The sequence below is a fragment of the Nicotiana tabacum genome, chromosome 10 (genome assembly GCF_000715075.1).
Source record: "Nicotiana tabacum cultivar K326 chromosome 10, ASM71507v2, whole genome shotgun sequence".
NCBI classification, from domain to species: Eukaryota; Viridiplantae; Streptophyta; class Magnoliopsida; order Solanales; family Solanaceae; genus Nicotiana; species Nicotiana tabacum.
Genome location: NC_134089.1, coordinates 5,117,731 through 5,134,240, shown reverse-complemented (window position 1 = coordinate 5,134,240; position 16,510 = coordinate 5,117,731). Strand labels below are relative to the sequence as shown.

The 16,510-nt window shown below is 32.7% G+C and overlaps 1 protein-coding gene and 1 long non-coding RNA gene across 2 annotated transcripts; one reads left to right on the top strand and one right to left on the bottom strand.

Annotated features, from left to right (window-relative positions):
- Positions 1–271: 271 nt before the first annotated feature.
- On the top strand, positions 272–1,646 carry LOC142164840 (uncharacterized). Its single transcript, XR_012695913.1, has 2 exons — positions 272–488; positions 1,392–1,646. It is a non-coding gene; the product is annotated as an uncharacterized LOC142164840 (long non-coding RNA).
- An 8,738-nt stretch (positions 1,647–10,384) lies between these two features.
- On the bottom strand, positions 10,385–12,046 carry LOC107761162 (uncharacterized). Its single transcript, XM_016579344.2, has 6 exons — positions 11,692–12,046; positions 11,539–11,595; positions 11,331–11,441; positions 11,134–11,247; positions 10,942–11,024; positions 10,385–10,594 (listed from the first exon to the last, which is right to left on the bottom strand). The coding sequence occupies exons 1-6, from the start codon at positions 12,044–12,046 to the stop codon at positions 10,385–10,387; spliced, it is 930 nt and encodes a 309-aa protein (XP_016434830.2).
- Between the last annotated feature and the right edge of the window lie 4,464 nt (positions 12,047–16,510).

Sequence of the window (16,510 nt, the reverse complement as noted above, 5' to 3'; positions counted from 1 at the left end):
AGTATTTTAAAAATAAATAGAATTTTAAGTAATTTGAGATAATTTTTAAATTATACGGGTAATTGATTAATTACCGGGTAACGGGACATTACCTGGTTAACTAATAAGTAGATAAAACTTAAATTAGTTATGAGACACGTGGCAGCCCTCCCTAACCAAGATAATGACTCTTAAAATTATTTGGGAGGTGGCAACCTTATGCCTTATCTTGAAGACACCTCTTATAATATAACAATTTGTAATGACTAAGGCAATTGCCACTCAAGATACATTCTGAAACTAGACAAAAACCTTCCAACCTTTCACGTTAAAAGTTCTACCAAGAAATGGAAATGGTAAAAGTTAGTTATATCACTTTTCTTGTTTAAAACTCACGAACAGAAGCAATTTCAAAGCCAAACTTCGATTCTTAAATTCAATTTTTTGGATCTAAGTTCAATCCACGAAGGTTTCCGAGGGATAATTATACGGAGTTGTTCCTACTCCAGGTATGTTAAGGCTATCCCTTCTTTCTTTTGGCATGATCCATACGATATGAACGGAACGTGCAAATGCACAAATTCCATGAGTGACTCTGTTCATAGAAGTATTAGAGACATCTGTGTTCTTGAATTTTCGTGTGTTATAATAACTTATCATCTGTTCATGGGTCTCAGGAAAATACGAAAGTTGAAAAAAATTTACTTTATGATATTACTCAGAGGCAAGATGGTCTTATGACATTCCGAATAATTTTATTGACGTACTTTTTATGCATTGCATTCATGTACATTGACCCATGACCAGATGGCGTTATATACGCGTATATATGTAAATATATGTATACGGGATATGGGAAAAGGTTACGGCGTTATATACGCACCACCACCTGATCAGCTGGTATATGATGATGATGTTGCCCACAGTGGTTGAAATATGATTCAAACGGCGTTATATACGCATATATGGGTATGTATTCAAATGGCGTTATATACGCATATATATATGTATGTATGTATGTATTCAAACGGCGTTATATACGCGTATATATGTATGTATATATATGTATATGGGATATGAGAATGGTTATGGCGTTATATACGCACCACCACCTGATCAGCTGGTATACGATTATGACTTTGCCCACAGTGGCCGATATGATATGATGTGATGCCCTCAGAGGCTGATGATGTTATGAAACATATACCTATGCACGACATGACATTCATACGCATATACATGATGCTAAAAGTAATTTATGATTTACAAAGTTATTCAGACTTACGGGGTGAGTCATGTACTCCATATGTCTTCCATGTTTCCTATGTATTTATTTATGTGCCTTACATACTCAGTACATTATTCGTACTGACATCCCTTTTGCCTGGGGACGCTGCGTTTCATGCCCGCAGGTCCTGATAGACAGGTCAAGAGCCCTCCAAGTAGGCTATCAGCTCAGCAGAAGATGTTGGTGCGCTCCATTTTCTTCGGAGTTGCGTATTTGGTTAGTATGATTTAGACGTCTATTGTTTGGTATGGCGGGACTCTGTCCCGACCTTTGTGACACTTATGTACTCTTAGAGGCTTATAGACATATGTTGTGTACGTGAAAGATTGTACGGCCCCATCGGCCTATGTTTGAGTTTATAAATGATTATGTTAGCCTATTAGGCCCATATGTCACATGTATATAATGATGTAATAAGAAAGGTACATTACGTTGGTACTCTGTCAAGTAAGGTACTGGGTCCCCATCGCGGCCCATCGGTTTGGGTCGTGATATTTAAAAGGAGAAATTGAGAATTTGAAAAGGGATATTAAGTCTCTTAAGCAAAATCAAATGGTTTGCGATCACCGAATTACTCAAATTGAGAAAAATAATTCTCTACCTGAATTTTCGACTAAAAAAATTTCTGAATTTTCTAATGATAAAGGAAAAGAAATTTCTGATCTAACTGAAGAAAAATCTGATTTGTTTTTAGGTATGATGCAAATTATTACTGCACATAAATGGTATATTAAATGTACTATTTTGATCGATAATAATTTTTCTATAACCGATATAGCTATGATTGATAGTGGTGCAGATGTAAGCTGCATTCAGGAAGGGTTAATTCCAACTAAATATTTTCAAAAGACCACTCATTTGGTTAAATCCGCTTCTGGTCATGCTTTAGATATAGAGTACAAACTGCCTAATACTCATATTTGCCAAAATAAAGTCTGTATTCCTCATTTCTTCTTTTTGGTAAAAAATCAGTTATACCTTCCAATTATACTTGGAACCCCTTTTATTAATGCTATTTATCCGTTCAATAATATAGATGAACATGAGTTTTCTGCTACTTATCAAGATAAAAAGATAAGTTATTCTTTTGTTACAGATCCCGTAACTAGAGATATTAATGCCTTGATTAATATGAAACAAAGGCATATTGATTCATTGCAATTAGAAATTCTTAGCATGAATATATTAGATACTTTACAGTCTGCTAAAGTTCAGCAAAAGATTAAATTGATTGCTGAAAAGATGGTTGTTGATGTTTGCGCCGATCACCCTAGTGCCTTTTGGAACCGGAAAAGGCATATTGTAACTCTTCCTTACGAAGAAAACTTCTCTGAGGATGATATTCCTACCAAATCTCGACCTTGCCAGATGAATGCTGAACTAGTTGAATTCTGCAAAAACGAGATTGATAGTTTGTTACAAAAGGGTTTGATAAAACCCTCAAAATCTCCTTGGTCATGTTCTGCCTTTTATGTTAATAATGCGGCAGAAAAGGAACGAGGTATTCCTCGCTTAGTTATAAATTATAAACCATTAAATAAACATCTAAAATGGATTCGATACCCTATCCCCAATAAAAGGGACTTGCTATCCAGGTTATATGACGCCAATATATTTTCAAAATTTGATTTAAAATCTGGTTATTGGCAAATTCAAATATTTAAAGAGCATACTTATAGAACTGCTTTCAATGTTCCATTTGGGCAATATGAATGGAATGTTATGCCATTTGGTTTAAAAAATGCCCCTTCTGAATTTAAAAAAATTATGAATGATATTTTTAACCCTTATTTAGATTTTGTCATCGTTTATATTGACGAAATATTAGTATTTTCTAAAACTTTGGAGATGCATATTAAGCATCTTGATATTTTCAAAAAAATTGTTATACAAAACGATTTAGTAATTTCTAAACCAAAGATGAGTCTATTCCAAACGAATGTTCGTTTTTTAGGTCATAATATTTGCCAGGGAAAAATTAACCCAATACAAAGATCAATTGATTTTGCCTCAAAATTTCCTGATGTTATTACTGACAGGACACAATTACAAAGATTTTTGGGAAGTTTGAATTATATATCCCCTTTTTATAAAAGTTTGTAACGTGATCTAGCTCCTCTATACGATAGGCTGAAAAAGAATCATAGACAACCTTGGACTAACTAACATACTGAGTTAGTACAAAGTATTAAATAATGTGTTAAATCTTTACCTTGTTTAACCATTGCTAATCCTACTTGGCAAAAGATTATAGAGACAGATGCGTCTAATATTGGCTATGGAGGAATTTTAAAAAAAATAAATCCCAACAATAAGAGTGAATACCTAATAAGATTTCACTCTGGTAAATGGACCGAAGCCCAGAAGAAATATGCTACTGTAGCGCATGAAATGTTAACAATTGTTAAATGTGTTTTAAAGTTTCAAGACAACTTGTATAACCAAAAGTTTTTGATAAAAACTGATGCTCAATCTGTTAAATATATGTTTGACAAAGATTTTAAGCACGATGCTTCTAAATTAATATTTGCTAGATGGCAGGCTCAGCTGGCACCTTTCGATTTTGAAATACAATATAAAAAAGGAATTGATAATTCCCTTCCGAATTTTCTATCCCGGGAATATTTAGAATAAAATATGAATTATTATACCATGATATTAGATGATAAAGTGTTAATCACTATTCTTAAAGTGATTAATTTAAACAGAGACTTAAAGTGTCTCATACTTGATAAAATTATGGCTGACATTATTAATAATATTGAAGAAGATTGCTCTAGTATTAATGAAGTTACTAATATTCTTCAGTTAATTGAAAATGAATTCCCAGCCAAGATTATATCGGCGATAGAATTATGATATCTTTTTTAATTACTAATGACTTGCTATTTATGCAGAATGGACCCTTCATGGGCCACCAGGGGCAGAGGTAGGGGAAGATCTTCCCCTAATAGGACTTACTCTCAAGGATCGTCATACGGATCCTCATCAAATTCTCCAGTAATACAAAGAGGAAAAAAGAGTTTGATAAACTCAAAGGTACCTCTTACAGGCGAATCATCAGGACATTCTATACATATGGAAGATATTCCAGAAGATAGTCCTCTATATGGACATCTGCAGGCTTATTTGGCATCCAAAAAGTAAAGTGATACTTTTGCTTCAATTGCTAAAGAAGAAGACAATGATGATATCAAATCATACGAAAAATTACCAAAGAGAGAAATGATATTTCTCCTTGGAAACTCTGAGATTCAGAGAAAAGAAGAACCATGGAAAATATTCCAGAGATATTTGATTAATGGATTATACTACCCGGGTGAATCATATAAAACCCGCACTTATTATGAGACTATCCTAATCAGTACAGGAAGTGCAGAATTCCAGCACTTTTCGGGTTATAACACAAATGAAAACGTTTATAACTTTTCAAAAGTCATTATCAAACAGATTATATCTGTTGAAGAATGAGGGATTTCAACAATGAAAGAAAGGCAGATAAGCCTTAATAAATCTCCTATGAATTTTACTTATTGGGATTATATCCAAGCATTTGATAGGGTGCTTTATTATAATAATGAGAGACATAAACATACTTGGTTTATCAAAGTATGTGCAAAGGTATTTACAGGACCTATCCCTAACTGGTTTTTAAACTGGTGGTCATACCACGGTCCTACTACAAAGATTCTGCCTGGACCATTCCTTAAGTTATACAAAGAATGGGCAAAAGTTTCGCCGTTCCTAACTGAGTTATATCACGCAGATTATATCTGTTATCTAGAAAAAATTGATCAAATCTACTTCTTTATTGAATTCTCTATCCCCTGGATTCATAAATGGACTCCTGAACTAGGTTATACGGAAGAACAAATCCCTTGTTTATATAGGATATTCTATAATAATTTTTGGGACAAATTGATGAAGACTGATCCCAAAACAAAAACACTATAAGGTCAAGAATTATTGGATTCTATTAAAACACAAATCCAATTATATATAACGACCCCTCAAAAGAAGATGATAGAAGAAAGCATAGTTAAACATATTGCTCGAAGAATCTCAGTTCAAGAAGGAGATAAAATTGATTTGATAAATCAATACTTAGAAGAAGTGAAAAGAAACTTGCTTCAGTCACTGGATCAATGCGACAAATCAGAAACTTCAATGCGAAGTGAAACAAGTGGTGATGACCTCGTGGAAGATACACAACCAATACAGCCAGAGGTAATATTATCTGACAGAGATATAGAAAACGTGGAAAATTTCCTCCAACAAATGCACAATTTGGACAAGAAAAAGACTTGACAGCTTACCAGCCTCCAGGACCCACTCAACAGTAGATACACTGTTCATCCACAGTAGAAACACTGTTCAACTACAGTAGAAACACTGTGTAGGGACCCAGATGTGGGACCCAATTTACTATTTTAGAAAGGAGAGCCGGAACCCCCCTCTCTCTACACTCTCTCTCTCTACAACTCTCTCTCTCAACTCCATTTGTAAAGCTTTAGTTTATTAGTTTGTAAATCAATTGAAAATTAATAAAAGTTTTGAAGTTCAGTTCATCTCAAGGGCCTTGCTTCTCGACCTTCAAGGTACATATTCTATTTTCTTTTACTATTTTAAATACTTAGTTTCTCTCCCCAGCCGTGATTATGTCCGGCTAAACGGATTCATATCTATGTTGAAGAACTAATTTCTCTTGCACATTAACCATGAAGACATCCCAGACTCTTTCTAAATATAAAGAAATTTTAATATAGTTTCTTGGCTTGGTTCCAAGATGGTGGTACAGTCAGTTCTGGTACTACTCTTATTGGCTTTTCCTTAGTGGCTACGTCTAGCCAGCTGTGACATTAAAGCCCGCCGAGTTGTCAAAAGGGATATCCTTTTCACAGTTAGAACTGCTAGACGCAAGGGCTCAATAAGAGTATGTATCGGACCTAGACAGGCCTCTTGCTTGGGTAAAAAGATATAGATCCTTCCATACAATCATTAAAACTATAATAAAATTTCCATATATTTCGAATCTTTACTGGTCGTGTGGACTACCGCCAACCTTCAAAGGTACTGAAACAGCTAGATCTGGATGGCCGTGCGGACTACCGCCCGCCTACCCTGATCCTGGTGTAAATGGTATCAGAGCCTAGGAATTTTTATGGTAAATATGTAATAGATATGAAATATTCAACATAGATATGAAGCTTTTGGAATGGATCTGGGAGAAACAAGTACTAAAGGTACTAGACTTGAAGAGGTAGATATACCTCAAAACCTTGATTTATTAAATAAATGGACAATTCCTAAAGTTTCTATAAAAACCATTTATGATTATGGTTGGTTTGATAAACTTTCTTCTAAATAATTGATAAAAACGACTGAACAGTCTTTAACATTAAATTCGTCTGAACAGACTATTCGTTTGTTAAACAAGCATGATATAGATTTATATAAACATCATTACCATTATGTGCATATTGGTAGCGTAAGTATATATAATATATATATATAAGCTATATTCTATACAGTATGACCTAATACACTTATACTCAGTGCATAGTATAGCGTAAGTATATATATTATATATATATAAGCTATATTCGATATAATACTACCTAATACACTTATACTTAGTGCATAGTATAGCGTAAGTATATATAGTATATATATAAGCTATATTCGATACAGTATTACCTAATACACTTATACTTAGTGCATAGTATAGCGTAAGTATATATATTATATATATAAGCTATATTCGATACAGTATGACCTAATACACTTATACGCAGTGCATAGTATAGCGTAAGTATATATATATTATATATATAAGCTATATTCGATACAGTATGACCTAATACACTTATACTCAGTGCATAGTATAGCGTAAGTATATATATATTATATATATAAGCTATATTCGATATAATACTACCTAATACACTTATACTTAGTGCATAGTATAGCGTAAGTATATATATATATATATATATATATATAAGCTATATTCGATACAGTACTACCTAATACACTTATACTCAGTGCATAGTATAGCGTAAGTATATATATATATATATATATATATATATATATATATATATATATATATATAAGCTATATTCGATACAGTATTACCTAATACACTTATACGCAGTGCATAGTATAGCGTAAGTATATATATATATTATATATATATAAGCTATATTCGATACAGTATTACCTAATACACTTATACTTAGTGCATAGTATAGCGTAAGTATATATATTATATATATATAAGCTATATTCGATACAGTATTACCTAATACACTTATACTTAGTGCATAGTATAACGTAAGTATATATTATATATATATATATATATATAAAAGCTATATTCGATACAGTATTACCTAATACACTTATACTTAGTGCATAGTATAGCGTAAGTATATATATATTATATATGTAAGCTATATTCGATATAATATTACCTAATAGACTTATACTCGGTGCATAATATAGCGTAAGTATATATTTTATATATATATAGAGAGAGAGAGAGAGAGAGAGACACGCACGATTCGTAGTACTATTCATCCCTTGTATTACAAAAGTATTAACGACTTATATTTATATTATTTAGATAGTAAATACAAAAGTGATTTTTAATTTTGACCATTGTTGACCTGAATAGAGACCAACTTTGGTCGCTATTTATTCAAGAATTTAGTTTAGCGACCAAAGTTGGTCGCTATATTTAAATCAGATTTAATTATATTTCATATAATATTTAAATTAATAATATAATTATTAAAATTGTATAACTGGGCCCCATTTAAGCGACCAAAGTTGGTCGGTATCTGCCTACCCTTTAAGTAGCGACCAACGTTGGTCGCCATTTTTATATTATATATATTTATATTTTATAATTTTTTTAAAATAATAATATAATTATTAAAATTTTGTAGGTGGGTCCCACTTTAGCGACCAACATTGGTCACTAATCTTAGTAAATGTTTGACCAAGAAAGTCTGACCAGTCCAGTCAACATTTTGACTAATATAGCAACCAAGTAGCGACCAACCTTGGTCGCTATTTTATTTCTTTTATTTATTTTATTATTTTCGCTAGTTTAGCGACCAACTTTGGTCGCTTTTTCCCACAGACCAGTTTTGGTCGCTAAATTTTGGTCGCTTTTTTCCGGATTTCTAGTAGTGAGAAAAATTAATTTAAAAACAAGACACCAGTTGAAGGAAATTACCATTACAGAAGATCTCGACATTTATTCCCAAGGTTATGCAACCATTAAGAGGAAATTTTATTCATCTTTAAGAGGGTGAAATTTAACGATCTTGTCTATCTAAATATAGCTGTAAATAGAGGCATTTGTACTCATTGTAAGGACACGATCCAGAAGAATCATCAAGAATAACCTTTCTTTTTTTGCATTTTCATAGTTCTATACAAAAATATTTGTCCGAGCTTCGTTATTAACTTCACTTCGGTGAACTTCATCTGAAATTCAGGCTTGTTCATTCTTTAAGTATCTTGTATTTTGCTACTTTTCATTTATAGTTTTGCTAATTAGATCATCTTAATCCACGTACCTATTAATCACATATACAAATTCAATTGTACCTTTTTACAGTTAAATGGTTTGACGCCTGTCATGGGGCATAGACAATTGTGGTATTATTTTAATGTGTTAATCTTGAAAGTTTTATCGTTTTAGTAAGCGTATTATAGTTATGGAACACAATGATGACAACAAGCCTCTCAACGCTGGTCTAAACAACAACAACGAGTCTATGGGCAATTTGCATCGTGTACGCAGTGGATATCAACAAGACGATTCGACTGGTGTAACTCACCATGATGGGAACAAATCAACTCCAAGTCAGGTGGAAAGAAATTCTCAACGTGCGAGGAGTCCTACTCCTGATGATTTGGATGATAAGCCCGTAGCCGATATCGTGAACGTTTTGAGAGCACAACAAATGAAAACTATGAATCATCTCTCAAGACAAAACCGGATAATGACCGAACTTCAACAAGCAATATCGGCGGCCTCAAATAATTCAAATAGTGGAGTTCGAGCCTCTCTTAGTGTTCCAACGATGCAAATGATTCCGGGAACGAGTAAGTTAGCTTCAAATGAGGGATTTAGATCGGATAATGACCGGGCAGGCGGTACAGGTAATGGATCCGAAAATGAAAACATCATATATGATCCTTTCATGGCTGAACTCGGAAAGTGTATGAAGAAAGATAAATACACGTATGGATCAAAATGCTAAAGAATTTCACGCTTGGAAGGATCAAATTCCGAGAGCACCACCAGTCCTTAAGGGTCCGGACTCAAAGAAATATATACAATTGCCATTTAAACCTAGTGCAGCTCCGGAATTGATCCCAAAGAGATTTAAGATGCCGGATATTCCCACATATGATGGATCATCGGATCCGCAAGAGCACATTACAATGTGCATCACTTCTATAAAGGGAAGCGATTTGGCTCCAAACGAGATCGAATCGATTTTACTAAAGAAATTCGGAGAAACCTTAACAAAAAGGGCTTTACCATGGTATTCACTTTTACCCGAACACTCAATTAATTCTTTTAAAAATGCTTGCAGATTCCTTTATTAAAGCTCATGCCGGAGCAAAGAAACTTCAAGCACGGAAAGCAGATATCTTCATAATCGCTCAAGGAGATTCAGAATTACTCCGGGAATTCGTGATATCTTGGACTAAATAATGAGCCTTATTTTATCTGATTCAGTTGGTACAATCAGTAAACTTGTTTTAACTTGATTGTTCTGTTACACTCTCCATGTAGGTACTTACTTAAGATCAAACTGTGTATTAGAGGAAAGTTATATCATTATACATTCTTTGGCAGAGACAGATCTTCAGTGAGTTCAATGGAAACCATAACTTTCCGCTTGATCCATAAGTACATATATATGCAGAAAAGATGTATACTTGTGTATTAAACTCATTTTGAATCCACTTACTATAAAATCTTGATTCGCCTTTGATCTTGGGTAAGCTTTTAAAAAAATAAATTGTACTTAAGCTATTATATTCATCAGATTCAATCTGGACTTAACCAGATAAAGTGTATGTGCACTAAAAATGGACTGAATCAACTCTTGTCGATAAATCAAGAGCCTCTTCGAGTTTAACAACCACTTGTTCCATGGATGGCCGTTGCTGCTTCAGCCCTATGCTAACCAAAGCTAACTTAAGTATAAGTTCAAAAGCCTCCATTGAGAATTTCCCCTCCATTTTGGGATCAACAAATTCTTTGATGTTCCCACCTTTCGTCAAGTTTTTCGCCTAAGATTCAAAACGACATGTTAAATTAAGAAAGTTTGAAAAAAACCACAAGAGAAGAGTGAGTATTTATTTTTACCATTTTACTTAGAGGCATTGGATTCTGCAAATCCAAGTTGATAACCCTTTGTCCAGATAATAGTTGTAGCAGCACTATCCCAAACCTATAGACATCACCATAAGAATTAACGTGTCGATTCTTTTGGTACTCAGGATCAACATAACCAAAAGTTCCTCTCACTTCTGAGCTAGCATAAGAGTGAACAATGCTAATAATTTTGGATAAACCAAAGTTTGAGAGTTTGGCTTCAAAGCTGGCAGATATGCGAGAGGCTTGTAACTTCTCTAACCAGTGTTTCCATCTGTTCATCCTTAATTATATGCTTAATTGCCACATATTGTCCATCTGCCCGAATTCCTTTGTATACTTTTCCTGTAGAACATGATCATTTCAAAATCCAACTTTCAAAAGGAATTGATCTATAAATAGGCGCATCATAGGAGACTAGGCCAACTTGTACATAATTCGATTTTGTTCTTACCAGCTATGCCTTGACCTATGAAGTTAGACATGCTGAGATTGTCAGTCGCGAAGTAAATTTCTTTAAGTGATAATTTACGATAGCTTGATTCTTCAGAGTAAGATCCATCTGATACTGCTAACACGAAACAGAATTAGTATAAGCTAAAACATTCAGAACAATGATCTTTTCTATGATTATTGGTGTAGAGGACTTACTATATCTTCCACTTGACGGTTTAACTTCATTCTTCCTTTTCAATAAGATCCAGACGCCAATGATTATTATTACTACAAGCCCCACTATACCACCAATTAGAATCCCAAGATCTGCATATTTAACCAATGCTTAACCTTATGAACATTTTTTTGTCCTGAAACTCAGCAATAGCAATAATAGTTGTGAATAAAAATTTCAAGATATTACCTCTTTTAAACTTTGTTCTATGTCTAGTTTCACTTCCAGTCTCATCTCTAGAAGATACTGCACATTACAATGATAAGTCAATATCAAAATTTAATATCCAAAAAGTTGGAAGAGAAAAACATAAATCTGTAACAGAAAGTAGACAAGTATTACCTAAAGGGAGAGAGTTGTCTCCTAGGCAATGAAAGATTTCATTAATCCAACTCTCATCAGAAATTCTTTGGCTTGTTAACAAAATCAACATACTAAATCTACAAATGTCAGCCTCAACTTTCATCAAATTATTTTTCGATTGTGAAGCTAATGATCCCCATGTCCTCAAACACTGATTGCTGCCTTTAGTGAGTCCTCCATCTGAATCCATTAGGCTGCAATCATCTCTTAGATTTTTCAATCTGTTTCCTAACTCGTTCACAACGACTATATTTGAATAATTAGAGTAGCCTCCTACACCACTAGTCAACTTTTCAATGCCACAGCTAAAAGTATCAGAACTAGTGTTCTTCATCGAAGTTAAACAGTGAATCTGTTGTGTGGAATTAAGAAAGATATGTCCTGTTTGGTTTGTCCAACGTGCCAATGCTTGTAAATATCTATTGAAAGGTAATCCACAGCAAGGTTGGGTTAAAAAACCATCCCAATTTCTGTCTAAAGTAGTACAATCCTCCCCAGATGAAGAAATGTTAATATTCAGGATACAGTTATGGGAGATATTAGTCTGAGAAAAAACTAAGTCCAAAGATATGGAAAAACCCATGATAAACTTGATTAACACTGGTATTTTGAAGCAATTCATTTCTTTGAAATGCTAAAGGTTACTCTAAATTAAGGGTGGCACCATAAAATCTTTGCTCATATATTGACACAATCAATGTAGGCTATATAACTTCTCTTCATATAGAAAATAAATTCAAGTAGATTGAAGTAATAACAAAGAGAAGCCAAATGTCGGGCTAATAAGGGTCTTTTTCTTGTTTCCAATTGTAGAGCATAACATTATTTAATCCATCATTAGATGATATAAGACAAAAAGAAATGTTCATTTAAAATCTAAGATAATTTGCTAATTTAATATCTATAGATTCGTAACTTTAAGTAAGATTGTCATAAAAGACAAATGTCGGACATGGCAAAATCAAGAAAATATTGAAGTTTGATGTCACTTTGTGTTGTAGCGTTTGGTTGATGAAGGACTCAATCTTACACCAGTAAAAAGAAATCAATTGTTCTAGCAACAACTAAACTAGTTAAGCATTTATTAGATAGTTAGAATCAAAGCAATAATCATTTTGCATTTAAAAGATTGAAAGCAATAAAAATAAAATAAAAAAGGGAAATGCTCTGGCCTCCATGTGTGTTTGATAGGAAGTCATTTCTGGTGATTGGTTACCATAATATATTTTTCAAGAAAAGCAATTTTTATAAAAGGGGAAAATGCACTAATGACGGAAGTCATTTTCCTCAACTATCTAAATTTTATATTTTATATTATTCGCTCCAGTTAACACTTAGATATTATTATTAATTAATTCAAAATTTTCATCCAAACATTCTTGATTTACTAATATATTTTTAGTTTTTAGTATACTTTTTCCAGCAAAAAATTTTCACAAACCAATCTAATATTTTTCATGGAAAATCACATGCGTCAGACCAAACACACTCTCCGTTTTATTGTTTTTTGTTCCGTTCCCTTTTCTTCTTCCATGGTTTATGGTTATACAATGTTTTGTTGCTACATTTAGAAAAGGCTGGAAATAAAAACCATAAACCCAGAGAAAATTAAAAAATGCAAGCAACCCTCTAGTTATATACTTGTTTGACTCAAAAGATATCGAAACCTTTTTGAATAAATCAATAATCAAAGAATATGAAGGGGTAAATCATAGCTAAGTATAATAATCTCTAGAACGAAAGATGGATAAGGAGAATACGGATAATAAGACTTCTTTATCTATCCAGATTAACCAATCTTTTACCATAAATCTTCTCACTCGTTTATGTAAGCAAATTTACAACAAGTATTATGGATCAGCCAAGAAGTGCCCCTTTACAAGGTTGTTGTTCGCTATATATATAAAGAGTGAAACCCTTCTAAGCTATAAAAAACAAGTTCGAAGGAATATTCCTAGTACCTCCTAATGGGCCTGTATTATTACAAGGGTCGTATACTCTTGTTTGCCTTAAGGTCGTCCTCCGCAAGACGTCGAGTTACGAGGACCTCGTCATTCATCGTAGCGCTGGACCTACATTATAAAAGGAGGGATCACGGGCACCCATAAAGTTTGGCAAAATTCTACATATATATGTCTTTAAAATATAGTAATATATATAAATAGTGTCATCCTATATACAAAACAAATTTTGATTGAATGCAAATATCATCTGCAACCTTTAAATCTTGGGTCCGCCTCTGGTCATATCAACGTTGTACTTTATTAGCAAAAGTCACATACTTTATTGATTCACTTCAAAGTCATTAAATTGCTAAAATTACTCTTCTATATGAAAGATCCGTTGAGATAAGAAGTGTTTTCCTCGATATTACAACAACAAACCTAGTATATTCTCATAAGTGGGGTATGTGGAGGGTAGTGTGTACGCAGATCTTACTCCCACCTTTAAAAAGGCTGGGAGACTGTTTCCGGTAGACCATCAGCTCAAGAAAGATAAAAGGAAGGGCCAATGACAAGAAACGAATCAAAAAATCAAGCGAAAACACACAACTAACAGTAGTTAGCGCAATTATAATTTGTTTACCATTATAATATTGTTTTCCTCAATATTGTTTACCATTATAATATTAACTCTCCTGCAATTATGCAATATCAGATTCGGAAAATAAATTTTGGATAAATTAGTTCAGATGAGTTCAACTTTTAAGGTTTTATTAATCAACTCTTTGTAATTTGAAATTATAGATTCAAAATTTAATATTTCCGAAATTTTAAGCAAGTTTTCACTATACATATATGCTTCGCCTTAAAATTAAAGAATTCACCTTTTGTGCTTTATGAACGATTGATGCTTTGCTTTAAAAAAAAAAGGGGCAGCCCGGTGTACTAAGCTCCCACTATCTGTGGGTCCGGAGAAAGACTGGATCCTCTATCATACTTAGCTTTACCCGACATTTCTGCAAAAGACTATTTTTACGGCTCGAACCCGTGACTTCCCGTGACCTCCTCTTCTTTAGAACAACTTTAATAAATTAGAAATATTTCAGACGTCATATAACGTCTAAGGACCTATCTACCTTAGCTAACTACTAGTGAATGGTCCAATTAAGATTTTTTTTCTTTCTATACGAACAAAAAGAGAAAAAAACAATGGAGTTTCTGTTTGAAAAAAACAAATGACCACCAATAGGTGAACTAAAGTATCAAAATTGTCGGATTATCTAGTTGAATCTGGTAGTTTGATTATTCTGTTAATAAATGAACAAAAAGATATTAATTGATTTCAAGAAAGAAACAATAAAGTCTCAATCTGGATAAGTTTGCCCAAAAAAAAAAAAAACAGATTAACACACTTGTTTGATTGATCATCCTTTGCTAAGCATAGAGTGAGGTGAAACCTAGTTGGCAAGTCAATTGGTGCAAGTGCTTATCTTTCCCACTTGACCATAAAATCACGCCTATTGAAATATTTTATTTTGAAAAGGATTGTGTGAAATTGTATGGTCAATGTATCATATAAGGTTTTCATCTCCTATCACTTACAACTTGAATAGAAGAAAATGACCAGCAAAAATCTCTGATATTCTCTTATGATTTTCTTAGGTTATTTAAATCACTTTTATTAAAAAGTCATATGACTAAAGTAATATCTATAATAAACCACAAAACAAAATCAAGTATCAAGCAACATCGGCTAAACAAGAACTTGACATCATTTTTTTGGTTAAGCAAATACTTAATTAATTAACAAAAATAATTACATGGGTGGCGCCACATTGGAGCTGTCCAGTTGGATAGTATTGTTTGAGATAGTATTAATTATATTACAAATCAGAGTTTTTCTAACAAAAGTAATTCCTAGGATATCAGTCTAGAGTGCTTCATTGACAAACACCGGAGGAACTCAACATCATTAGCTGAGGTATAGCAATATTTGTGTGGCTATAAGTTTTATTAGGAGTAAAAACATATATTTTTAAATTTATGGTCATAAATATGTCAATAACATTTATGTGGTTATAAGACTTCTCAAATTGTAATATTAAATATGTTATAATATTTGTATGGAAATAAGAGCTTATTACTAAGGATAAAACAAAGATTTTAAGGCCCCGTTTGGCCATACATTTTGGCAACGTTTTTTCAAATCTTTTTTGAAAACGTTGTTTGTTCATAGATTAATGATTTATTTTTGAAAAATTTCTGAAATTATTTTTCAAGTTCCCAAAATCTAGTTTAGGGTAGATTTTGGGTGAAACTTGTTCTCCCACTCACAAAACTTTAATTTTTTTCAAATAAAATGCATGTCCAAACATAATTTCAACTTCCAAAAATTATTTTTCAAAACTACTTCAAAAATTATTTTTTCAAGTTTCAACTAAATCTATGTCCAAACGCTAGCTAAGTTTAACTGTTTTCAAATTTCGAAAGCTAACTTTTTTTTTTGAAAAGAGCTAAAAAATTATTGCCATATAAACTAGAACATAAGGGGAGTATTTTTTTTTTAATCGAAAAGCAAAATTAGGCAAATAATCTAAATGCATAATTTCTCTTCAAAATTGTTTCTCAAAAACCTCTTGAAATTAAAACGCCGCATCTTTAGATTATGTGAAATCATGTCAAACTAGCAATTCAAATCCCAAAGGGGCTATTTTCTACTTAAATTGAGGTCTTTTATTGATTGGAAAAGACACCAATAAATGAAGGAGAAAAAAAAATAGTGCTAATACCAAAATAAAAAAAAAACAAAAAACAAAAATGTTCTATCTGCTAATCCCTTTAAAGAAATTATTGAA